The following is a 24,980-nucleotide window of genomic DNA, read 5'->3' on the forward strand; positions in this document are numbered from 1 at the left end:
TTTTTTATTAAACATTTACAACAATACCACTGTATTATCATATGAAAATAAAAAAAGACATAAAACTTGAAAAGATTAGAAATTAATTCAAATGCACCTGTTTTAATGTAAAATAAAAGTTTTTATAAAAAATTAGCCAAAACTTACAAAGAAAACGGCAGTTAAAATCTACCGCAAAACTAAATTTAGCAGCCAAAAAAAACATTTATTTCGACGAGAAGTAATTATGATATACTATGAGGTGAGTAATTCAACAAAAGTTTGAAAATTCTGTTAAGAAAATGAAAAAAATACATTTAGGACGGCTGGTATTCAAAAACAAAATTCACCAGGCAAAATAAATAAATAAACGAAAGAATAAAACTTTTAAATTTCATTAAAATTACCTAAAATAAACTCATATTATAAACTTATCGAAAACAGAAAGTAAACATAAATTAGGCTTGAAATTTAGTTCAAAAATGTTCAAATTATAAAAATTGCTGATATAAGTCCCCTTGATTGATTAGGAACTGTATAACTTCAAAAAAAAACTCATAATGCTTCAATACTCACAAAAGCACTCAATTTGTTGAAAACTGCACCTTCGATCTTTAATATATTTGTTATTTAATAATTTGTAATTCAGTAATAATACGGTTTCAAAAATTAATACTGTCTATGGTATAATTATTTTTGGCTTATATAATAAGTAACTTTTTTATGACAAAAATAATTTTTAAAATATGATTAAACCTTAGGACTTACGCTGTTTACTACATAAACAGTTTTATTTCAGTTTAAAACAAATATGTTTTGTTTAAAGTTTACCCATGATTTTGTAATATTAAAATAAAATATAAGATGTAAAACTTGTAATTTACTTTCGTTATTTTTTTGTAATGATAGAAACTATATTAACAATCATAGTAACGCACAAAAAAAGCTGTACAATTAAAAGTAACCTAAAAATACAAAGAAAATTGTCATCTAATCACAACGTCATTGTCATCTTTCTGTGCTTTCTGTCGATTTAGTATCAGAACCTGGTTTTTTAGTTAATAAAATGATTATTGAAAACAAACAAAACAAGAAAAAATAATAATAACAGTACTTTTTTTATTACCTATATTAATAAACATATAGATATAATTTATTTACAACTCATTAGTTCTTTTATTAAGTATTTGTAATTATACAGAAATCTGCGTTTATTATTTATTTAACTACTCGGTAGGTTTATTTTAAAATTATCAGTAAGAAGTTTAATTAAAAAAAAATACTACTTATAAAACTGTTTTTGGAATAAACTTTATACCAAGATGGTTTGTCACAAGATCTTATAACTTATTGCTAAAGAAACTTTTAAAAGTCGTTTAATTGTAAACAAAAACTGCTTGGTAAAACAAAAGATTATATCGTTATTATACCTTTATTGGACATAAACTCTAAGTCTTACAGTACAAAAATTTTCGAAATTTATTGCAGATGATTGTTCAAGCAACGGTATCAAAACTATTTCTTTAAAAATGGCAAACAAACAACAAAGTTATGCTATGATGTATAAAAGTGTAACAAATTCCACTGATTATGCTACCTTGACTTGTAAATGATATGGGACTAGCTTCGACTTGCGGGGTCAGTGTTTTGAATTGTCCCGGTTTCACCCCATATCTTTCACCTTTCTTGCGACGACCGGAGAGAGTGCGAGTGAGGAATGATGGCTTGCTAGCTGAGCTTCTAGTCTATGATTTTACAATGAACATGCAATGATAATATAGCAACAAGGCAATGAAAAATCGTTGTAGCTTTTAAAAGTCTTACATCTTTAATCTTTTATAAATCTAACAACACAACTGCTTAATAAATCTAATAAGGTTTCAACATTTTTTTAAGATTGATATCGCTCATGTAGAGTAGAGTTAAAGTTTTAAAAAAACAATCTCTAAAAATAAAACAACATATTAAACACCTAGTTACTAATTATTTTTTAAGCTACATTTTTTCAAGCATTACTGATTTTTTAAGTTAATAAACTTTACTGTAAAATTTAAAGGAAACTTTAAACAATAAAATAGTTTACTACACATCAAAAAAATAATTTTCCTTTTTATTTAACCAAAGATAAAAGGATTGCTGTTTATTAGCACCTAGGTTCTAGATCATAATATCTTGGAACAATCAATTAAAAACAAAAAGTTACAGCACTAAATATTTAATTTATTTTATTTTTATGAATAAATTATATGCTTAACGCCAAAGAATTAAATTTCAACATAAAAATCATTAAACTTTTATCAAAAACTTATTTATTTAAATTAAACTTAAATAAGAATCTGAAATTTATCTTGTTTTGAGATATAAAATCATTAAGTTATTATATAGTGTATTGAACTTTACAACAACAATCTACATTAATTTACAAAAGAACTGCATTTTTATTTTTAAAAATCTTATGTAAGTTCAGATTGATAATTTAAAATTGTATAAAAAACCATTCTAATTTATTTTATAATTTGTTTTTGCTCATGATTTTTCAATCTGGTAAAATAAATTTTCTATTTTAGTATATAGTTTAGCAATAGCTCATAACAACCAAATAACATAATTTCGATAGAAGCAACTAAAATAGTAAGAAGTTAAATTGATTACTTGTATTATAAGTATCAATAAGTTAAATTGTGGCTGTGATACTGTTCAATCAACTATCTTTTCAAACAAAAGTAAAGCAAACATAGCTATAAAATGAAATGCAGTTTTCCATACTTATTTAACATTAAGCAACAATACTTTCAGTCAGATATCAAACCAAAAATATTATTTTATGAAATTCATTAAAAAACATACCTCATTTAATCGAAGCTTTCTGTCAGTACCAGTAGAAACCAAGTTGTTAAACTCTCGTTCAAGAATTTGTCTGGCCTGATAGTATAGTTTTTATCAAACATAATTAGGTATATTATATGAATTTAAATGTAAGAAAACTAAAAATACAAACAATTGTTAAAGTTTTATAATACTATTTAACTGTTTACAGCATTTTGTTCTCTATAAGTAACTATAAGTAATTTTATATTAAGTTACATGTGCTAAACGAAAACAGTGCTAAACTGTTACATGAGTATTTAAACTAAAACTAATCCAAAACCTGTAGTTTATTGTTAGGAATTTGCATGTAAAGTGCCAGTGATTGTGAGTCAAATGAGACATCAAGAGCAATCATAGCTCCGTGAATTCCACTTTTTGGCAAATGTGAGGTGTAGTCTCCTAATCCAATAGATTGAAGCCACCTTATTACACGCTGGTTGCTCCAAACTAACACGTCTGTTATAGTAATCTATTTAGTCAAGTGCAATTTGCATGCAAGTCTCAAACACCAAACCTAAGAAAACGAAACTCGGAAAAAAAGTAAATGGATATTGTGAGTACAAATTGATCATTACTGCATTTTTTTTACATAAAAAAAAGAAGAAAACCAATTATTCAGTAGTTTAACCTTTATTTTGGTCAAAACACTTTTCCCTCCTTGATTCCAGTTCTTTCTTGTTATAGTTAAGTCGCTTTAAACATTGTATTCCAAACAACATACTACTCCTAAAAAATAAAAGTATAAACAACGAAGAGAACAAAATAGTTTAATGATGTACAACTTCATGCTATCCAGTTTTGTTAAGTCGAAATATCGTAAAAAATATACAAGTCAAAAGTGTTACATGACAATTTAAATTCGGACAGTTTAACTCTAAAAAAATTTAAAGTGGTCCCGATCTCAAAAAGTAAAATTAATTAAAAAAAAGAACTTTTAGGTCTAATTAACAAAATTATTTTTAAAGTTTAAACAGTATACTAAAAAAAATATATAGCATAAACCTTTACAAAAGAAAATGCATGTAGATCTAAAATTATGGTCGTAAACTATTTTTGTTTTTTAACATATATTAAAAAGATACAACAAATAACACAACATTATTAAAATTTGTATTGTCGGAGTTCAACAGTGCAAACTTTAACAGTCGTTAACTCTATCAAAAGATACGAGTTATTAATGTTTCGATCATTTTAAACATTATAAGACTGTAACCTAACGTGACTATTTTTATTTTAAATAAGAGTATTGAAGAAACAAAAGCTTGGCTTAAAACATTCCACAACAATTAAAGAACACTTTTAAAATGTTTTAGTGAAAAACTTAAAAACGAAAATTTCGAAACAAACTTGTGGAAACCGTCGACAATTTTCAAGTGTTGCCGTAAGTCTTTTTTGGTAAGATGGTCAAGCATACGAGCGTCCACGAGACACTCCATGAAGTATGCCTTGTATTGAGACAGACCAAGACTGGTAAGCCATTCTAAACCGATCCACTTGTGTGTCATTTCACCATAGGCTAGCGTCTGTTGGCGGAAACAAAATGTTTAAACATAAAAAGCTAAAGATTCTCCAACCTTTGAAAAATAATATTTTGCCTTAATTAAATTAAAATGGGAACAAATAAAAACTGTATTACAGTTAAAAATGAAAAACAAACAGTACGAATCTATCATCTGTTTAAATATTTTACAAGTTTAAACTAACATAAATAAAAAACAATACAGTCTGAAACTTCACAACTTTGAAGTATTTTTATTATCGTTAATAAAAGTTGAAATAACTGATAATATGATGATAGTATATAAACAATCAAGAAATCTGTTAACCTCAGACCATCCGCAATCTCCAGGCTTGCAATAAAAAAATAATATAAGAAAAAATTTCAGTATACAAATACTAGTTTGATTTTCTAAAAGTAAAGTTAACTCGTAAAAAGTTTTAAAAACCTAAATTTTTGGTAAGTCACACAACTAGTTTTATATTCAAGATATCAGGGTATAGTAACATGAAAATCAGAACGTGTTTTAAAAGATTATGTACATAAAATAAATTTTTATTTCACTTAAAATTATCAACAAAAATAAATAATTTACAACACAAAAATTGACATACATTTATAAAGCATGCACTGACAACTGTTTTTATACCTTTAACAGTAATTCATCTAACTCAATTATAAAATTTTTGTTATAAAAAAAAAGCTTGTACCTTTTTCGAAATTAAGCGAGCTGAGATATTTTAAAATGAAAATGCACGATGCAACAAATAGTCAGTTTGCTTAACCAAGATTAAATTTTATTTAAAATCAACTTACAAACAGTAATCTTTGATAAAATTTGTAACAAATAACAATTAAATTTATACCATTTCAATTTGAAAAAATATAACACTGAAATTACAACAAAGTTACAAGGAAAACCGTAAATTTGGTGTAAATAGATAATTTTTCAACTTCTTCGTGTGTCATCCACACGTCTCCTGTCGTCTGTTACCACATTTTAATAACTCTAATATGTATCAAACATTACAAAAAAAAAAAAAACAATTAAACATATAACAAAAATGCACAAACAGTTCTGGAGGTAGGTGGAGCTGATGGCGACGTGAGACTGATCATTTCCTGAATGGCCAGCTTCAGCTTCAACCGATGCAGCTTGTTGGTGATTCCGATTTCCCGCTGTATCTCCGTGTCTGACAGCCCGGCCATGATCTCACCCGATCTTATGTTGGTTTTGCACACGTTCACGTACCACGACGGCATCCCAACCCATAACTGTTGACGATTACACTTGTTGGATTGCATCAATTAAATTTTTTTTTCAATGCTAATTACAGTTTACCGTTATTAAATTTATAAAAAAGTTATTTAAATTTCTTGTTTCAAGTTACGTATATTTAAGTAAAACTAGTACAAACTTATTTAAATCTAATTTTGCTTTACTCTAAATTTATAAGTAAGTAAAAATCAATAAAGGACATTATTTTAACTGCATTTTTATAAGTTTGTACTAGTTTTACTTAAATATACGTAACTTGAAACAAGAAATTTAAATAACTTTTTTATAAATTTTCAAGAAAATATAACTTGTTAAACTGAAAAACTTCGCCAACATTAAATGAGAGGTAAAAAATTATTCTTACTTCTAGCCAAGCTACGATAGTTTGACTGTCCCATGTTGAAAATGCTTTACCAGTTTCACGTACATGTTCTAAAAGTCTGTGTCTGAATAATATAAAATAAATAAAAATATAATTCAAAGTATTTACATAGAAAAAACTAAACATTAGTTAAAACTAGTTTATAAACTTGTTTGATTTAATTAAATTTAAACTAAATTGATTTTTTTATTTGTTCCCACAACGCGGAGTCAACAAATATATATACATAGATTTATAAATAACAAAAATAATAAATATATTTGTATTTTTTTTTTTTCAAAGTAAAAAAAAGTTTTAAATTTAGTTTTACCAAAGGTGAACAAAGTCTTGCATAAATAGTTATATACAGTTTTAAAAACGGAAGTAATATTTAAACAAAACTATATTAGTTATTACATTTAACAGTTTACAGCTTTTATTAAAAATTTCCTACAATGCTTGACATCAAGAAATTGGGGACACGTTCTAAATTCACCCGCGACCAAAATCTACCCAGTCAAATTCGAGAACCGCTTACCGATCGAGGGTAAGGGTTAGCAGTGATAGTCAAAAGTAAATAAATAATACACAAAAAAAAAAAGCATAAAACATATAAAATAAATTGATAAGAAAAAAAAATCGGGTGGATTTTGAACGCGGGTGGATTTTGATAGTATACCAGAAATTGTGTAAATATTAGTAAGAAATATATTATTTAAATGTCTAAAAAAAAAAAGTAAAGTTTTTACACCTGATAGATACATAAAGATATATTCTTATTCTTTTCTTTAGAATAGATAAATTAAAAAAAAAAGACTTTAATTAAAACAAAAAAAAACTTTTGATTTATCTTAAACAAACAAACTGTGAAAATAAACATTAATTTCTATAATAAAAACAAATGAAAGAGTAAAAACAGATAACATATACTATTTTTTAATAAATTTCGAAATGATAAATTTTTTACAGCAATAAATATGTAATGAAAAGCAATAAAAATTTATAGAACTTTATATCACGGTATGAAACTTAGTTTTTACTAAAAAATTTTTGCTAGAAGTACAAAAAAAATCTAAAGTGTAGCTTTAAATAATAAAAAGGCAATATAGCAGTTCTAAAATATTTTATAAAAAATAATACTAGTTTTTATTTGAAAGCTCAAACTATATACTTTTTTTTTAACAATTTTAACTAACTTTCGAGATACATTCAAAAAAAGTATTCACCACACACGTATATAAAGAAGATATTTTTTTTGATGATTTTCTGAAACTAAAAAAATCTAAAAGCTAATCTTTCATTTAATTTTCAAGCAAGTAATTATTTTTTTTAATATAATGTTCTTTGCATTATAAAAAAAATATTTTTTTTGTAAGAAAATTTCTCAAATTAAATTAAATTTTACAAAAGCTTATTATCATTTAAATAAAGGTTACACTGATAAAGTTTAAAAACGATTGCTTAAAACTGTAGGAGAAGATACGTTCGTTTTTCTCTTATTTAATTTAGGTCTTCCATAAAACACATAACAAATTCTCCGACTGTGTACCTTTTATCTAAAAAACAGTAAAAAGAAACTGCTAGCTAATTTAGAGATATCTTTAATGAGATCAAATTCTAAAAAAAAGCTTACACCTCTCTGTAATTTTAAACTTGAAAAAAACTCTGTTTACCTAATCTTGATTTAAATTAAGCTTTTTCTGGTATTTTTATCACTTTAACTTTGTCTTTCGCAAAACTTTCAATCATTTCTTCTGTATCTAAATAAAGTTGTTTTTATTTTTGTTACTTAAAACAGATTTTACATTTTTGATTTGTCGTCTCATTAAAAAAAAAACAATTCACATTATGATTAGACATGGCAGCCTACTAATTTGTTACCTACAGACAGGTAAGTTAAGCATTTAACATGTCTGGAAAGTTCCTCCTCTGCTCTTAAAGACCTCCGTCGAAATCAATTAGGGCAAGAGAAGATAAAGATTTTTTTCAATATTAACTCTGGCTTGTATATAAAAGCTTAAAGTATGAACTATAATCAGTTTTGATAGAATAAGAAAACTTCAGTTAAGTTTTGAGAGGTAGTCATTTTTGTAAAACATTTCAGATACAAATGTATGAACCGTAATTTTTTATGGTAAATCTTCTGAGAAATTTTAAGATTTAATAAAAGTAAAACTTATTTTTTAATTTTTTAGTTTGAGGCCTCAAGTTTTCTGGAAACATTAACTTAATAAAATTTAACAGAAAATTTTCAGGTAAATCAATTTGTAAGTAATGGACTAACTTTAAATACTTGAGAAGTTTAGTCAAAAAATAAGATGAAGATAAATTTCTTAAAATTTTTTGTCGCCTTTTTCATTTGCGCCTTCCATAAGAAACCTATTGAACTTAGCGACTTTAAACCTTTATATATCGAAAGATTTTTGTTAACCGGTTTGAAGTAGCTATAGCTAAGATAAAACTCTACAAAAAATACAATTTTTGAAAAAACATAGTCTACTCTCAAATGATTTTAAAAGTTCCAAATACAAAGTTTATCTTCTTTTGATAATTATAGGTTATAAAGTAAACTATAATAAAACTTATGCTAAAAGTTATCATATAAACCATCTAAACTTTTGAAGGTTATAACATTTTAAACAACGAGGATTTAAAACAATATTATTAGTTTAAAAGAGACCTTTTTTAACAGTTCTTATATAAAGCAATACATCTCAATGGACAATGATGCTGTCTAAAAAGAAATAACAAAACAATGACAAACAATTTTTTTAAATAGAAATCTGAATTTAACAAGAACTAGCAAACAAAAATCATAGTAGTCTAAAGGAAACATCTGTGGACATTAATGTTCGTTGTGAAGGGCAGAAACGCAACAGCAACTGCTTTGAAAATAAAACAAAAGCAATTAAGGTACTATCATTGAATACTAGTCACTATACGAGCTCTAAAGCTTAAGACTATAAATACACACCAACAAAATTTAATCCAAAAAGAATTTAAAACTTTAGTAAACTAACAAAGTAAAGTAATATTTAAATTTTAAAAACTTTTGTTGTAGGGTTGCTTCTTCTTTCAGGCGCATCGTATTTGAGATAGTTTGCTGTTCAATCAGGTTCATTGTTGAGTCACCAGATGCACACTCTGCAGAATCATCACCCAATGTTGTGTCAGCTTGGTTGATTCGATGGTTGCTGCCACGCGAAGACTGTTTTTAGACAAGTTGAGTAAAAAAACGTGTTTAAAAAGTTTAGCTAAAGTAGTTCACGTACACTGAAACATATATATTAAACTTTGGTATTAAAAAAATTGCGATAAAAGCTTAGATAAAATGCTAATTCAAAAAATAATAACTATCAGTTTCTTAATCATTATGTCTAATAAAATTCTGTTGGGATATGAAACATTAAAGTATTAACTAGATATGGATTTTTTGTAAAAAAACAGCATTTTAAAACATAATCTGTTTTTTTTAACAGTTTTAAACTCTTAATAAACTAAATCGTTTAGTAAACAAAACTAATAACTTTGTCTTTGTTTTTATGAAACAATTTGCTGATCGAATGTTTTATTGTGTTTTTCTTCTTCATGCTTCCGTTAGATCCACCAGACTTGCTTTGTGACGTCATACCTCTATCACTATACTGTTTTGAAGAAGAGGTTGTCGACGAGGAAGGTGATGCATTTATGATATCATCTACAGAGTAAGACATTTCTGAAGAGCTAGAAAATTTTTGAACATTACTTAATGGAATGAAAATTGTGATTTATGAATGTTAACTTACACAATTATAACAAAATTTGCACAGTACCTTTCTTTAAACAACTAGTACATGTTTCTCTGTGTTAAATAAGTTAACACAGTTCCACGGAGTTCTATAAGTAAATAAAAGCAAGAAAAGAATAGAATATAAAGAAGATGATTATGTGTATTTAGTACAAAATAAAACATAATCATTATGGATTAATAATTAATATTAGATACAATATATGATATGTAATCAAATTGTTATAAAAGATGGAGTAAATCAATAATCATGAATTAATAAAAGCAAACTCAATTACATAACATGTATTGTATCTAATATTAATTATTAATATATAATAATTTTGACTTATATTTTATTTAATACTAATATTTATCTGCTTTATCTTCGAACCTTTCCTTGCAGTACAAATTTCCTTGCAGTATTGTTTAACACAGAGAAACAAATGTTAGTTTAATAAACAGAAGTACTATACTAATTGTTTTTACAAAACATTCAAGCGACTTGCTTCGTTAGGATCTGTATTAATAAACCATTATTTTGTTATTTTGAATATACTTACACAATAACGAGTTTAATATGTTTTTAGCACAAGTCTTTCTTAACTATCAATTATCTCATAAAAATCAAAAGTTGTAGATACTTGTTTTATGTAATTGTTAGAGTAATTTTTTAACAACATACATTTTGTGAGCACCCAAATCGCTTGCAGTTGAAGGAAACTTATCGAAAGCTTTCATGTAAGATGTTGAAGGCTAAAAAATAATCTCTTTTTAGTCAACTATGTTTGTCACGACTTTCAGTTTTTAAGATTAGTTTATAAAAAAAATTAATAGAAAAAAATTGCTTCAGTGACAAATTTGCACTTATACAATTTTTTAATTGATATTATATCTGGTCAGTAGTTTTGTTGTAAAAAAAGTTAGAAGTATTTAATTTTAAGAAAACGTTTACATTAAACAAATAGTGCATGTACAGCACATTCTAATTTAAGGTTTTTCATATATATAATCTAGTTCTACACTACAAACTTCAGTATAATCAGATCCAGGAAATACAAGTTTTCCACTATCTAATTGGAACATGGTTCTTCTCCCACCATGTTGCTCCATATCGTTTTCTAGTATGCAACTATCACCATAAGATGTTGCAAGTTTTTGATGTTGGAGCTCACTAAAAATTGATATTTATGATTTACAAGGATCAAAAGTATTAGTTGTTAATAATGTTTGCTAATAAAAGATCAAAACGAAACATATTTGTTGGAATATAAAAAAAAGATAAAATTTTTCAACTTATTTAAAACTAACGGCATTTCTAAGTGCTATAAACGTCAACAATTTTCTGAGTTTGAGTTTAACTAAAATTGTTTTTATTTTAAAAGTAACATAAATTTAAAACATATATTACAATAGTTGCAACTTAGTATTACAACAGTAATATCTATAATGAAAACAGTTTTACAATAGTAGTAATGTATTAAGCTAATTATATATCTTGTTTAAACCTAATTTCTCTATTAATGGCGTTTAGTTTAGAGTTAAGGTGTTCAACATGGGATTCGGGATCATAGTATTCTCGTTTATTAGCTTGTAAGATTGAACTAGCCGGACTTGACGCTCGAGGAGAAGACAAAAGTTCTGAAGAAGTAAACACAGTTCTATCTGAAATTTCGGTTAAATAACTTTTTAACTTTATGTATAGCTTAAAAACACTGAAAACTCTAAAAAAGAAGAAAGTTTAGTAACATAATGCAAAGAAATTATATAAACTATTTAGGAACATTGTACGCAAATAATTAATTCGACTTAAGGCGTTTCGCTGCCCATAAAATATGAACAGCTCTACGGAGTCTTTAAAGATTATAACATACATTACAAAAAGAAAAATGCTAAAAATTTAGTACATTGTTGTTTTTGTAATAGAAGCTAATTTAAATTGTGTACAAAATATATATTAAAGTAAAACTTTGCATTCTAAATTATTGGGAAAAAAAAATCACTTTAATCAAAAACTATAAATGATTTTATAAAACTAACCATTTTTATGTTCTGACATAAAAGAAGTTGGCTTAGATAAAAGATGGTTACTATCTTGATTGCTTCGCGTGTAATTACTTTCATTTGAAGAGCGCCTATTTAAAATGTTTTTTTTTTAATTTTAATGCAAACTTTGTTTATAACACTTTTTGTTTTGTGTACTTTCGGTTGTTATTTTTTAACATATATCATATAATAAACCGTAAAGTGACATAATGAGGAACATTGTCACGATCAAAACTGGCGATCAAGTTGTCACTTCCACCGTGTTGCCGGGAAGAGTCAATGGAAAACAAATGCTGGTTGCCATGTGCGTTCAAAGTCATGGCTCCCGAAGAATTTCCAACCAATCTTCGGTGCCTCGTCAGGTCAGGAGTGCTTCCAGCGGCGACAATACTCGATGATGATTGGTTGTAGTTGTTCACGTGTTTGCTCCTGTTGCTGCTTCGTAGCAACGTGACTGAGTTGCTCGGATAGTTTGTTGAATTGCTTTGGGGCTGCAAAATTATAATTTTATGCGCACAAACTAACACTGATCAAGCTATGAAAAATTATTAAGTATCGGCAAATTTTTTATCAGCAAAAAATGATATTTCATATCAACAAAAACTAAACAAGTATAGTTTATACAAGTATATCACGAAACAAGCTAGTTTTAAAACATTATAAACATGGTTTCCCAAAGTGGTCGTAGTCGTCTCCTTAGCTATAAGGATTATTAAAATTTTGGTTATCAGAGGCGGTAACTATTAAAGGGGCGATATATAATAAAAAGGGGCAATCTTTATATTTATTTATGCCAAGATGGCAATTATAAAAATTAGTTTGGGAAACCGTGGTAAAAAGATTATTAAAACTTTAACTATATATCTTTTAAGTACATAACTTATTGTATGTTTAAATAACTATTTTAACTATTGAATATAAACTTAAAACAACAAAACTTACTCTATTTGTTGATTTGGAGTTTAAACTTGTTTTCAGCATTTCAATTGTCTTTTTTAAACGATCCTAAAAAATAAACTGATTATAAAATTTTTTGAAAGATGTCAGACATTAAACTGAGTTGGGTTTTAAAAGAAACAGAAAAGATAACTTTAGCAATGTAGTTATTTAAAATAGGCAATATTGTCGGGTTAGGTTCAAATAGCATTAATTAAAAAAACAGCGTTTATTGCACAACGTGTAACATAGTATTTTAAACTCGCATTCTGTATGTATATAATCTAAACAAACAGTTTATTTCATGAATAAAAAATCATTGAGGATTTACAAATATTTTTTTATAATCTAATAAATTATTTAACATACATTTTCAGCTTGTACATCTTCGAACTGTTTACTCATATTTTCTAAATTGTCTGTCAGATGGTTCTAAAAAAATATTACTTTTGATTAAATAAAGTATAGTTTATAATTACAAATCAATAAAAAAAACATAAGTAATATAAAAATACTAAGCATGCTGAATATGCAGTAAACTAAATACCAGTGGTTTTCAACTTTTTATAGGCTGTTCACAGTAAATAACTAAAAATATATTTTGTGCACACTAGGCTACTAAAAATGAAAACTGTAATTGAAAAAGAGCTTTTAAAGGTATGATAGTTTTATTAAATAAACAAACTAAAACAACTGTTATTATTGTTTTTAATTGGCTTTAAAAAAAAGAAAAAACAAACATTATAAAATACAAAAATATTTACGTTAATAAATTCTTAAACCTTTTTTATCACTTTAATTTTTGTGCAAAGTAAAATAATGTCTATGCACAGGTACACAACGCGAAGACTACTGCTGTTTACAACAACTAAATGGTAGAAGACAAAACTTTACTACATATACTAAAATATATTTTTAATATTTATTTTGATTTGGACTATCAGCACAAAATATTATGATACTCCCAAGCTAATTCAAAGAATATTTTCAATCAAAAAAGTAAATAATAAAATATACTATATTTCAGAAAATATTATTGCGTTAAATTTATGATACTTTAAATAAATAAAAATATTTTAACTGTTTTCTCAAAATAAAAAAGCATAAGTAATTTTCTAACTCTACTACTAGAACTTCTTTATAGACACATTTTTTTACTAAACAAATTAAGTTTGTAAGATATTCAGTTTATAGCGATATGCATTTCTATTGCGGTGTAATTTATTTTTAAGGTATTAAAATTACACTGCTGTTAAATATTTGATAATAAAAAAGTATATACAAAAAAATTATCTGGTTAATAATTTTTTTTATTTAATAAAACAACAAGTATTTATTAATGTAATCAACAGTAAGTAAAAAACCATGTAATAAAACAAGAAGATAGGTTTTACGACTTTAAACTTTATAACTTCTTTTCAAAATACTTCTTTTTTACTTACTTAGCTTTCTTTTTACGTGTTTGCTTACTAAAAATAAATGTTTTTTTTAAGAAATAGTATTTTTTTAAATTGAAAAGCAAAAATTGGCGCCAACCTAAATACAGCTAATAGAAAGTGGGGTATTTTAAATCTTTACTAGAGTATTACCCAAATTTGAATTACGAGCGAAACTTTATAACAGAATACTTAGAATAACAAAATAAAGCAACTAAAACAATACTTAAACGTAGTAAACAACAACGAAAAAATTTAAATTAAATAAAATAGTACATGCACTATTAAATGTACATTAAATATTTTGAAATTAAAAAAAAAAAGAATAAAATATCGAGTACATGTGAACCATACTTAAACATACAGTTTTAAAATCCCTTAAAATTTAAACTTAACAATAATCGTTTCATACAACAGTTATGTTTTTCTTGTACTTATTAACAATTTAAGTATGTTATATTATTTACAAACCATACGAAAATGTTTAGAATAAAAACGTTAATATATCAAATGAATGTACACTTTTGATCTTAATAAATCTATTTACTTAAATTTTGATAACCATGCAAAAAAGCAACAAGTAAAATAATTGTTAAGCTTTACAGATGCTAAAGCAAAATAATCGATACAGGCAGCACAGGTGGTTGAAGATAAGTTTGACTGTGGATTAATTAAATTTTAAGTTTAAAATTTAATTTATAAATGTTAAAACTATTATAAAAAAAAAATTTCAAAGTTTTTTTTCTAGTGTTTAAAGTCTGTAAAAATTAACTTAAACAAAACTATTTTCATGTAATTTCACCTTAGGCTCTCAGTATAGAATGAATAAAAGAAATTTTTTGACTGTGGATAATTAAAAAAAAAACAAAGTTTGTTTATGTTTAATACTAAACTCCGAAATACGTTTAACTATTAACACCATAATGTACAAAAATTAAAAGCAATACCAATGTTCAAAAAACATGCAATTCTAATATTGTTGGAAAAGTTAAAAAAAAAGTTATTTTGTTATAAAAATAGTTGAAAAAATTTTTTTAAAGGAATTTTTGTACTACCAATAAAATGACAGTTTCAGTAAAAATGAACTGATATCTATGTATATACTATTTTATATTATTTATACTTGTTATTAAAAACTTCGTTTCTTTATGTAAACAAAAGCAAAGAATATTCTTATGACTTAATCTAAAAATATTTTGATGATCAAACATTAAACTTGAAACATATGTAAACAGTGTTTGTTTTTATTTCAAAAATACATTATAACTATAAAATAAAAACTTTTAAACTTGAACATTAGTAAGCAAATCAAGTGTAGCAACACTTTGCAACAACTTTAGCAAAACAAAAAAAACGTATAAGCCATTCATTACTTTGACGTCACAACAAATCTTACGTTTTCGTTCTGCGCCGATAATTTTTCCTTGTGGTTCAACTTCAGCCGTTCCTCAGATTCTACCATGAGCCTGTCAACTGTTTTCGTCAGTCGCTGGATGTTGTCTATACTGAGTTTTTGATGTTGACGAGCCTAATATTATGTCAAACGAAACTCAGAAAAAGTAGCCAAAAAAAAACAAACAGCAAAATCAGAAAAGAAAAACTAGTTAATGTACAAATTCAACAGCCGTGTTATAAATGATGTTTTGATCATTGAAAATACATATTTATTGTTAATGCTAAAATATACCAACGCATGAATAATACTTATATAATATTAATTATAAAAAGGCCGTAATATATTTCTTTAACTTTGTACTTAGATATTTTTTTTATTACATTGCTTCTGAAAAGGTAACACTTGATATCATTTTGCTAGTTAAAAATCTAGAGTTTTAAAATAAAATCTATATAGTAGTTTTTCTGTATTATGCTTCAAAAAAATTTATTTAAAAGTTATTTAGAAAATTCTATTTTAAGCAACGAATCTCATAATTAGAAATGGTTATAAAAACTTAAACATTGCTACATATAAAAATATAAGAGACTAAAAATTAAACACAACGACCAATGTTGAATTTATTTCAACATTTGGAGTTTTACGATTAAAGTTTTTTGTTTAAAACACATTGAAAATAAGTTTAAAATTTTAATTAAATAAAGAATTTGAATTGTGTAAGTAAGACCCAATAAAATTTATATAAATAACAGGGTTGCTAAGTGTTTTTCGGGAAACTTTTTTTTCCAGGTTTTTAAATTTAGACGTTTCACGGTTTATTTTTAGTTTAAAATTAAGTAAAGGTAAAAAACTGTGTTAAATAGTATAACAATGTTAAAAAGATATTGTAAAGCTTCTTTAAATGTGTTTTTTAATTAAAAAGTTTTTTGATGATGACAAAAAAAAGTATCTATACGATAGATACATGTATTTTACTACTTATCATGTAAAAGTTGTTCAAAACTCCAGGGTTTTTGTCAAAATTTCTCAAATTCCAGGTTTTTCTAATCTAAATTGTCATATTCCAGGTCTAAATTCGGTAAAATTTAAAATGTTAAAAGTCAGTACTGAATAACTTGCTACTTTAAGATTTAAGCTCACCCTCGATATTTCTTCATTTTTAACCGTAAGTTGCTCCTCGAGAGACTTTACTTTTTCGGCATAACTTCCGTGTCTTTCTTCTGCTTGACTTAAAGCTGCTCTTCGCTGGGCAAGTTCAGCTTCGACCTGTTCAATATGTGCGTTTATTTTAAGGTTTTCGTACTTATACAATATTTTTATGAAACTTCTTTTTGAAACTAAAATCTAACACATAATCAATTGTTATACAACAGTGATATTACTATTCAATATATGTGTAAAAACTAAATATAAAATTAAAGATTAGAAGTTGGCTATGTATGCCTCTATACTTTTGTTAAGCAGACTATTTATAGAAATTTAAAAATAAATAAACACTGTTCTACAATGGTTTTATAAGTGGTTGATTTTCAACCAGCACCTCGTCATAACCAATATTTTTTTATTCATTAACTGGAATTCACTAATTTTATAAGCAGTATAAAGTAGTGAACAAATTTATACGAAGTATGTTAATAAAGTTTTGAAAATTTGTGTAAAAACAATAAGCGTTTATTTAGTAAACTTAAACATTTTGCTTAAAGTTTTTATAGTTGGGAAAAACGATAAGAAAACAAATAAATAAAAGCTTCTGAGGAGTTAGTATAAAGTAAACAAAAACTAATGATTAGATAACCAAAAACTGTTATGTACCTAGTATATTATTCGTGCAAAACAATAATTAATCCTTCATTAACAAAAAATACTGTAATGAGTAATCTATCTACATTTAAAACCTAAAAATAAATATTTAAACTTAAGTAGGAAAAAGTTAGCTGAACAAGATCAAAATTAAGTTTTCAAAATGGTTTTAAGCTTGTTAAAAATTGATATAAACAAAGCTAGAAAAACTAAAATTTAATTGAATAAAAACGTACGTTACCAAATACTATTTGAATCAAAACTTAGCGTAACTAATTTAAATTAATTTATTATATCTTTATCTTAATTAAACCGTAATATCAAAAACCGTACTTCAAATATACGAGTTACAAAACTTCATTCTATAGACGTTAAAGTAAATATTATATTTAGTAAAATTAAACAAAAAATAAACAACTAAACATTAACTGCTACTTATTGGATATTTCCTTTAATACTTAAAATATTTTTAAGTAATGCTTATTCATTATAAAAATTTTATTAATGCTAATAGATTCACTTTTAAAAATTATGAATTATCATTTTTTTTTTTAAAGTTATAAGCTTTATTTAATAAGCATACCTCTGGAAGAGCCTCAACACGTCTGATTGATTGCTTATATTTTTTCTCTGCGGTTTCGTATTTTTGTATGAAAACTTCGTTTTGTTCTTGTAACTGCAAAATAAAAACAATGAAAACGCACGAAAATAAATATAATGGTTAAAAAGTACTTATACTAAAAAATCTACTAATTTTGATTCTATAAGTTTTAAGTAATCATTTTTCGTTTGCTAAAGTGTTAAAATTTGTGTTAGTAGCTAAAAAAGCTAAGCTTTAAAAAAATTGTAATTGCTATACAAAAAAAGGTTTCAATTAAACAATTGCAGTATAATAAATTTACTTTTTATTGAAAACTGCTTTTAAACAATAAGCGATGCATCTAATTTATACATCTAGCTAGTCACAACTTTTCATAGGAAAAACTAAAAGATTTCTTTGGAATACAACAAGTACTAAAATAAACTTTTTTAATATTGGCATCTCTGTTAACAAGTTCCCCTCGCAGATGATCGTTGATACCTTGTATTTTATTAAATTCATGCTGAACAGACATGTACCTGTGCTCTATTTGTAAATTTCTCTCTTCTAATTCTCTCCGGACTGTCGATGTCTGTTTTTATTATCATTCATGAAACCATTTAATAATTGTTTTACTTATCAAATAACAAACAATGTAAGCTTTGAAAACATTTTTTTAGCGTTTTAATTAATTTTCAAATCTTTTTTTTTTATTTATTTATACTGGACATTTTGTACCTTAAAAACAACCGATATCAATTGTAACAGCATGTATATTAAATGCTACTACTTTTTTAAAAGATGTTTTTTTTCTATCTGAAAATATTGTATTATAGTTAAAAAACAGTTAATGGTAAACAAAACAAGTATACTTCTTGATTTTCCTTTTGCAAACGATTGTTCGAGTCTTCCGATTTTATAAGATCTTTTCTGGCAGTGTCTAAGTTTTCTTCGAGCTCTTGAATTCTAAAATAAAAAATGAAAACTATCGATATTCTTATATTTATGTTTTTTGATGAGAAGGTTAAAAATCAGATTTTGGCCTAAATTATTAACATCATATACACACTTATTATTCTGGTAGGTGATTCTTTGCCTTACATGCTGCAGTTCGCTTTCCTGCTTTTCTTTACTTTCTTGCAACTTAACCACCCTTAAAGCTTGTATTTCAACTTGTGATTGCTGAGTTTCATCACCATCTTCTCCAGTTTTTTCCTTAAAATTTTAGATTACTAAAAATAATAACTATTTACCGTTTTTCTAAAGTAAAAGTAATAATAACCAAACACTAATAAGAACGATTAAAAAGTACAGATATGCGAAAAAAAACAAGCAACATACTTTTTTCCCGTTTTCATTATAATCTGCTACATTGACATCTTTCAAAATATCTTCATTAGACTTCTGATGCATCTTCATTTGGTTTATTTGTTCCTTTAATAACTTGTTCTGTTTAAATTAATTATACCTTAAATAGTAGCAAAAAAGGTGATTGAAAGGATATGTAAGTAATTTTGAGTAAGTAGAAAATCTAATCACAAGCACATAAAGTAGTTATTAATTTTCATTTATGAAATAAACTCCTAGATAAATTATATTGAATTATAATCTAACTTAGTACAAAAGCTACATAAAATCAAAACGAGAAAAATGTAAATACCTGATAAGATTATTTATTTTAAAGAGTATCGTGTAAAATTAAATAAAAAAAAGTTTTTTTTTACAGTTGGTAAAGTTTACTACAATTGATAAGTAAAATAGACATAAAGTTTTGGTTACTACCAAAAAAATACTACTAAAATAGCATTCATATAATAAATAAGCTATAGGATAATTTAAGCAGTAATTAAATAAATGTTATAGTAATTAAAACTTGTATGTTTCCTTATTGTTTTTGTCATCTCCACAATTTTGGGCATACCGTTTTTTATTAGATATATAAACATACTAAAGAGAAGCAGTAGTTTTTAGAGTGCAATATTTATGAAAGATATGAAAGTGATTTTACTGAACAAAAACTTTGTACTTATTTTTAAAACGGGAAATACAGCACATGCACATCAAAGCAAAGATTACTTAAAAATAAAAATTTCATTTATGTACAATGCATAAACCATCAAAACATCCCTCAGAAAAAGGTTTTCATTCACAAAAGTAACGTAAACAGCTTTTCGGAACTTGTCAAAAAGTGGCGCAAAACGTTAATGATAGAAAAAGACAAAACAGGAAAAAAAAAACTTTGTGCAGTTAGCATATGGACTTTGAATAAGTTAAACGATCAATACTACGCGATATATATACATATGTGTGCGCTTGCTCAAATTCATGCTTTATTCATCAAAACTTCGGGAAACTATTGCAAAATAAAAGCTTTTCTTTGTGTTTACTTTCTATATCAAAACATTTATTTTATCAGTAGTACTGGTGTCTAATCGTAATCTTTAAAATTAAGTAAAGACTTAAAAAACGCATACAAAGTATTTAATTTAGTTTCAATGTAATAAGGGAGTGAAAAAGAAAGTTTAGATAAACAGCTTCAAGCACAAATACTTAGTCAAGGACAAATAACACAGCATATCTGTTTTATACTCAAATAAAATTAACAAAAAGTTCGACTCAATATAATCTGTATACCAACTTTAGTTTATAACTAATTATATCTCAAAACTAATATATATTACGAAATAGCTGAGGTCTTTGTACTTTACAAGATTGTCAACTTTTTAAGTAGGAAAGCTAGATTGTTGAAAATAATCTATTTCGAGTGTATACAAATGAACTTTGTTTTTAGGGTGAAAAAATAAACAATCAAATTGAGTAAAAAATCATTTACACTTAAATAATATTTTTTACAACTAAAAATTTAAAAATTGGTACTTTAAACTTATATAATTTAGTTTTTTACTTGGATAATATTAAATACAGTCAATCAGTGTAGATTTAAAAGATAATTAAACAAGTATATAGACTGGAAATAGCTATGGTTAATATTTCTATAAACTTAACATTTTGGTTGAATGACTTTAACCAAAATTGTTTATCAACAAAGTTTAAATAGTTTGTCTATTTATCTTTTATTATATCACATAACATTATTGAAATTTAACGTATTTTGTACAACCTTTTAAATAAAATAGTATTAATACTAGTTAATGAAAAAAATATTAACAATTTTATAAAAGTTTACATCTGCTACTACGAACTAAAAAAATAAACCAACAGGAAAGAATAATAAAAACTATTATTTGTGAATAATATTGTATTATAAACTAATTACTATAACTATATCATTTTCTCGTTATAAAGCTTCAAGCAATCTTAATTATTTAGTTGAAACATGTTCACAACTATAGCAAATAAAAGAACTAAATCTTATTATTTTTGAATGTTTGTACAAAAATTAAAGAATAATTTATAAAAAAAAAACATTCTTAAAGGAGTAAAAATATATGTATATAAAGAATTTTTTCAATGAGTGTACCCCTATATTAAAACTAACATTTCTGTTCGAATTTTCGTACAATTCTTCAAGCTGCATTTCTCGTTCTATGGAAGCTTTCAACTTATCACGAACCTGTATAAGAAAACACCCATAAGTTATAATTAACACATGCTAATTAATTTAAAAATCGTTAATTATTATGTTAATTTTTTTCTTTAACTTATTTCATACACTGATTATTAGTAAATTTTGTGCATACTAATAATTTTGTAAGAAAAAGCATATAGAAATACTTTTTCATCAAGAGCCTTGTGATGCTCAAATAGTGCTTTGAGGGCCTTCAAAACTTCAACTTCAGAGCTAGCTCCTCCATTTTGCTGCTGCCTTTTAACCACAGTGGCACGCAGCGACCTTTCATGTCGTGCCACTAACGACTCCAAGTGATTCATTAGCAACTGTTATTTTGTTGTTTTTATTTACAAAAGCTTGCAGATTAGTACATGACTACGGTTTAGTTTTGATATGAATCAACAATGCTAATATTTCTATAAGTTTTTAGAAAACAATGAGAAGTTGATACAAATATTTTTAAAAAATATAAAATAAATCATAAAACAAATATATATTAAGATGAAAGTTATTTTATTGACAACTTATAACTGATTTAATGCAAACAGTTTATAAATATGTAAAAAGATTACTAACTCAGCTCCAAAGCTATTGTGATAATAGCTAAAATATATAAAATAATTGTAATTTATATATAGGTTATTTATTGTTTTTAATTACAAAAAATACTAAAATTAAAATAAAATCACATTTTTTGTGTTAAGGTACTAGTATATCAGTAATGAAATATAATAAAAAAAAAAACAAAAAAAAACTTTTAACAGACTTTAAATTAAAAAAACTAAAAGTTGAGAATTTTTATACTATGAATGGAGTAACTTTATCAAAAACTTAACATTACATACTTTATTAAATCAAAGATCAAATATTTGCATTCAATACAGCGCAACATTATTTTAATAATCTAAAAGACTTAATACTTTTAATTTTTTAGAATTATTTTTTAAAGATTTTGTCCGGTTATACTTTTGAGTTTAAAGCTTCATTACTATTTTTTTCTTTTTGAAGACATGTTGTTTATAGTTACTAACTTTAGTGTTATTCCGTTCAGCTATGAGATCTTTAATCTCGTCCTCACATTCTCGCACTCTCTCCTTGCAAACATGTAATTCTCGTGATAGAGCAGTGTGATCCTTTGTAAAAACAAAATTTGTACACACTTATCATTTTTATTTTTTAACAATATTTTATACCAATAGGCTTTTAAATATATTTTTAAAAAACTTTTACTGACAGTTTATGTAAACTAAAAAATCTGAAAAGCATAATATTTTTATGCATGTACTTTTAAATGTTTTGGTAGCCTGTTTTTTTGACTCAACCTACATAAATAACTAGAAATTTATTTGTGGAGTCCAAAAAGAGTCTACTTTAATCATTATGTTGATTCGCAAAGTAGACAACAGTCCACTCTCAAGCAAAAAAGAGCGCATGTGTTAACTTTTATTATAAAAGTAATTCAGCTTGCTTTTGCTTCATTAATAGTCATTTAGCTTAAAGACAAACAACTTTTGCTCGGTAGGTCTTATTTGGACCCCAGGCCGCAGTTTGCTAACCTATGGCTTAGATTGTACATGATTTAATTAAGACACCTTTTAGAATTATTTTCCTAACACCATTATGAAAACAAATAAAAACAGTCATAAGAAAATATTTAAAATAACTATTTTAACTTTTAGATTATTTTTCTCCATATATTTTTATTAAGTCTAGGTACTCACAGATGGGTGTTTTTTATTAAGCTGCTCAGTCAAAAACTTCTTTTCTTTTTCACACTCATCAAGCTTATTTTTTGTTGTTGCTAATGTTTCCCGAACTTCCTGATAAAATTATTTATTTATCAAACTATAAACATACATACATATAAAAGTATAGTTACTTTGTTAGTCATAAGAAAGTGGTTTTATTTTATTTTAAAAAAATAAAAAAATATTTATAGAAAGTGTTACTAAACTATTAAAAACGTTTGTATTACTTTGTGTAAGTAATACAAACTACCAAAAGAAGTTTTCTTTATTAAACAAAATAAGTATATTTGTGAAAATATATAAATTATAAAAAGATTACAGAGGTACTATATGAATTTTTTTTTTCAAGTTAAAGTTATATTTTTAAGTATTTTTATATTCTAAACGTTTATGATAGAAACTTATTTATTCAAAAAACCTTTGTTTTTAATTTTGACAAAAAAAGTTTTATATGTCTTAACTCAAATTTCATGCTTAAACATTACAAGCTTTTAAAATTAATTTATTTGTATTTTACTAAACATAATAATGAAAAAAATGTTGATACAAGTAAGTATACCTAAATTAAAATAAACTCTTTGATTTATAATTCAAAAAACCATAACTTACTTCTAAATTTAATTCAATTTTGTTCTTTTCTTCAGCAACAGCTTGAATTAAGAGTTCAAGATTTGCCTATAACAAGAAAATAATTATCTTTTTTTTTATTATGTAAGGTTTAAACAAAAAAAAAATCATAATAAACTAATCTAGTTGCAATTTTTATTAATTATAACCATATTTAGCTTATTTTATAAACAGCTAAATAATAAAAAAATTTTAGATTGTTTAAATTCAAAATAAATATATGTTTAAATAAAAATTCTAAAAAATTATACAAAAATAAAAACTTCTTTTTCTTCAATTTCTGCATTATCAGAACCAATGTTACACTGCCGAGTTTCACTTATCATAGGTAAAATATCCCCACATAACATCCTTTCTAAAAATAGTAAACAATTATTATTTTTGCATTAAGTTAAGTAGATAAACTGTTTTAATTACTCATACACTTTAATGGGAAAGCTAAGTAAAATTTATCTTATAAAAAAAAAGCCTTTTAAATGAAAAGGGCTTAGAAGTCTGAATTAAAAACATTGAAAAATATTTGTAAGCTATAAATAACTCAACAAAAACAATAGCAATAACACTGCCAAAAAAAAACACAGTCACCTTTCCACTTGTTCCATCTTTTTGTCATTATTAAAATTTAAAATGAACAAACTTTACTTTAAAAATGAAGCAATTTTTAAAAACTCGAACAAAAAAGTTAAAAAAATTAGAAAATTGTTTTTACAAAAAAGTTCTTAACAAATTTTTTAACACTAATGACATCTTTAATTAAAAAATACTAAACTGCATAGCATTACTAGCTTAATAAAAAGTAAACTGTTGTTTTTGAGATGCAAATACTTTATTTATCACAAAATTTATTTTGATAAAACTTAAATTATCAAGGTGTTAAAAGTGCATATTAGATAAGAAATTAATATGAAAGTATATAAAAGATAAGTATATCCGTAACTGATAACTTTTTGGAAAACTTACTTTTTAGAGTTTTTGTTTCTTAAATTTTGTAGTTCACTTATTGAAAGAGCATATTTACAAAAAAAATAAACCTGTTTATTAGTACATATCTATATTATTAAAAAAATCATAATTTATTTACAGCTCGTA

The 24,980-nt window shown here is 25.2% G+C and overlaps 1 protein-coding gene across 2 annotated transcripts; it reads right to left on the reverse strand.

Annotated features, from left to right (window-relative positions):
• On the reverse strand, positions 1-24,936 carry LOC145833038 (liprin-alpha-1-like). Of its 2 annotated transcripts, XM_082940567.1 has the most exons (34): positions 24,852-24,936; positions 24,155-24,246; positions 23,874-23,939; positions 23,238-23,336; positions 22,548-22,649; positions 21,681-21,842; positions 21,445-21,519; positions 19,287-19,394; positions 19,015-19,160; positions 18,818-18,911; positions 18,391-18,537; positions 17,949-18,041; positions 16,706-16,831; positions 15,566-15,697; positions 13,103-13,165; positions 12,740-12,802; positions 11,993-12,288; positions 11,792-11,886; positions 11,260-11,416; positions 10,784-10,925; positions 10,437-10,507; positions 9,513-9,708; positions 9,036-9,193; positions 5,989-6,070; positions 5,420-5,620; positions 5,258-5,332; positions 4,674-4,697; positions 4,195-4,370; positions 3,476-3,573; positions 3,128-3,303; positions 2,827-2,901; positions 1,577-1,724; positions 945-1,025; positions 1-591 (listed from the first exon to the last, which is right to left on the reverse strand). In XM_082940567.1, the coding sequence occupies exons 2-33, from the start codon at positions 24,239-24,241 to the stop codon at positions 988-990; spliced, it is 3,771 nt and encodes a 1,256-aa protein (XP_082796693.1). In that variant the 5' UTR covers positions 24,242-24,246; positions 24,852-24,936; the 3' UTR covers positions 1-591; positions 945-987. The 2 variants fall into 2 exon arrangements, with proteins under 2 accessions (XP_082796693.1, XP_082797419.1); XM_082941293.1 differs by lacking the exons at positions 4,674-4,697; positions 5,258-5,332.
• Between the last annotated feature and the right edge of the window lie 44 nt (positions 24,937-24,980).

Source organism: Thalia democratica, chromosome 1 (assembly GCF_965202585.1).
Source record: "Thalia democratica chromosome 1, ktThaDemo2.hap1.1, whole genome shotgun sequence".
NCBI lineage: Eukaryota > Metazoa > Chordata > Thaliacea > Salpida > Salpidae > Thalia > Thalia democratica.

Excerpts from the sequence above, each read along its gene's own strand:
- LOC145833038 (XM_082940567.1), bottom strand. The coding sequence starts at position 24,241 with ATGTTATGTGGGGATATTTTACCTATGATAAGTGAAACTCGGCAGTGT. Across the intron at positions 19,161-19,286 it reads ATAATGAAAACGGGAAAAAA|GAAAAAACTGGAGAAGATGG; the intron begins GTATGTTGCTTG and ends TAAAATTTTAAG. Across the intron at positions 9,709-10,436 it reads GATTTGGGTGCTCACAAAAT|CTCTTCAGAAATGTCTTACT; the intron begins GTATGTTGTTAA and ends AAAATTTTCTAG.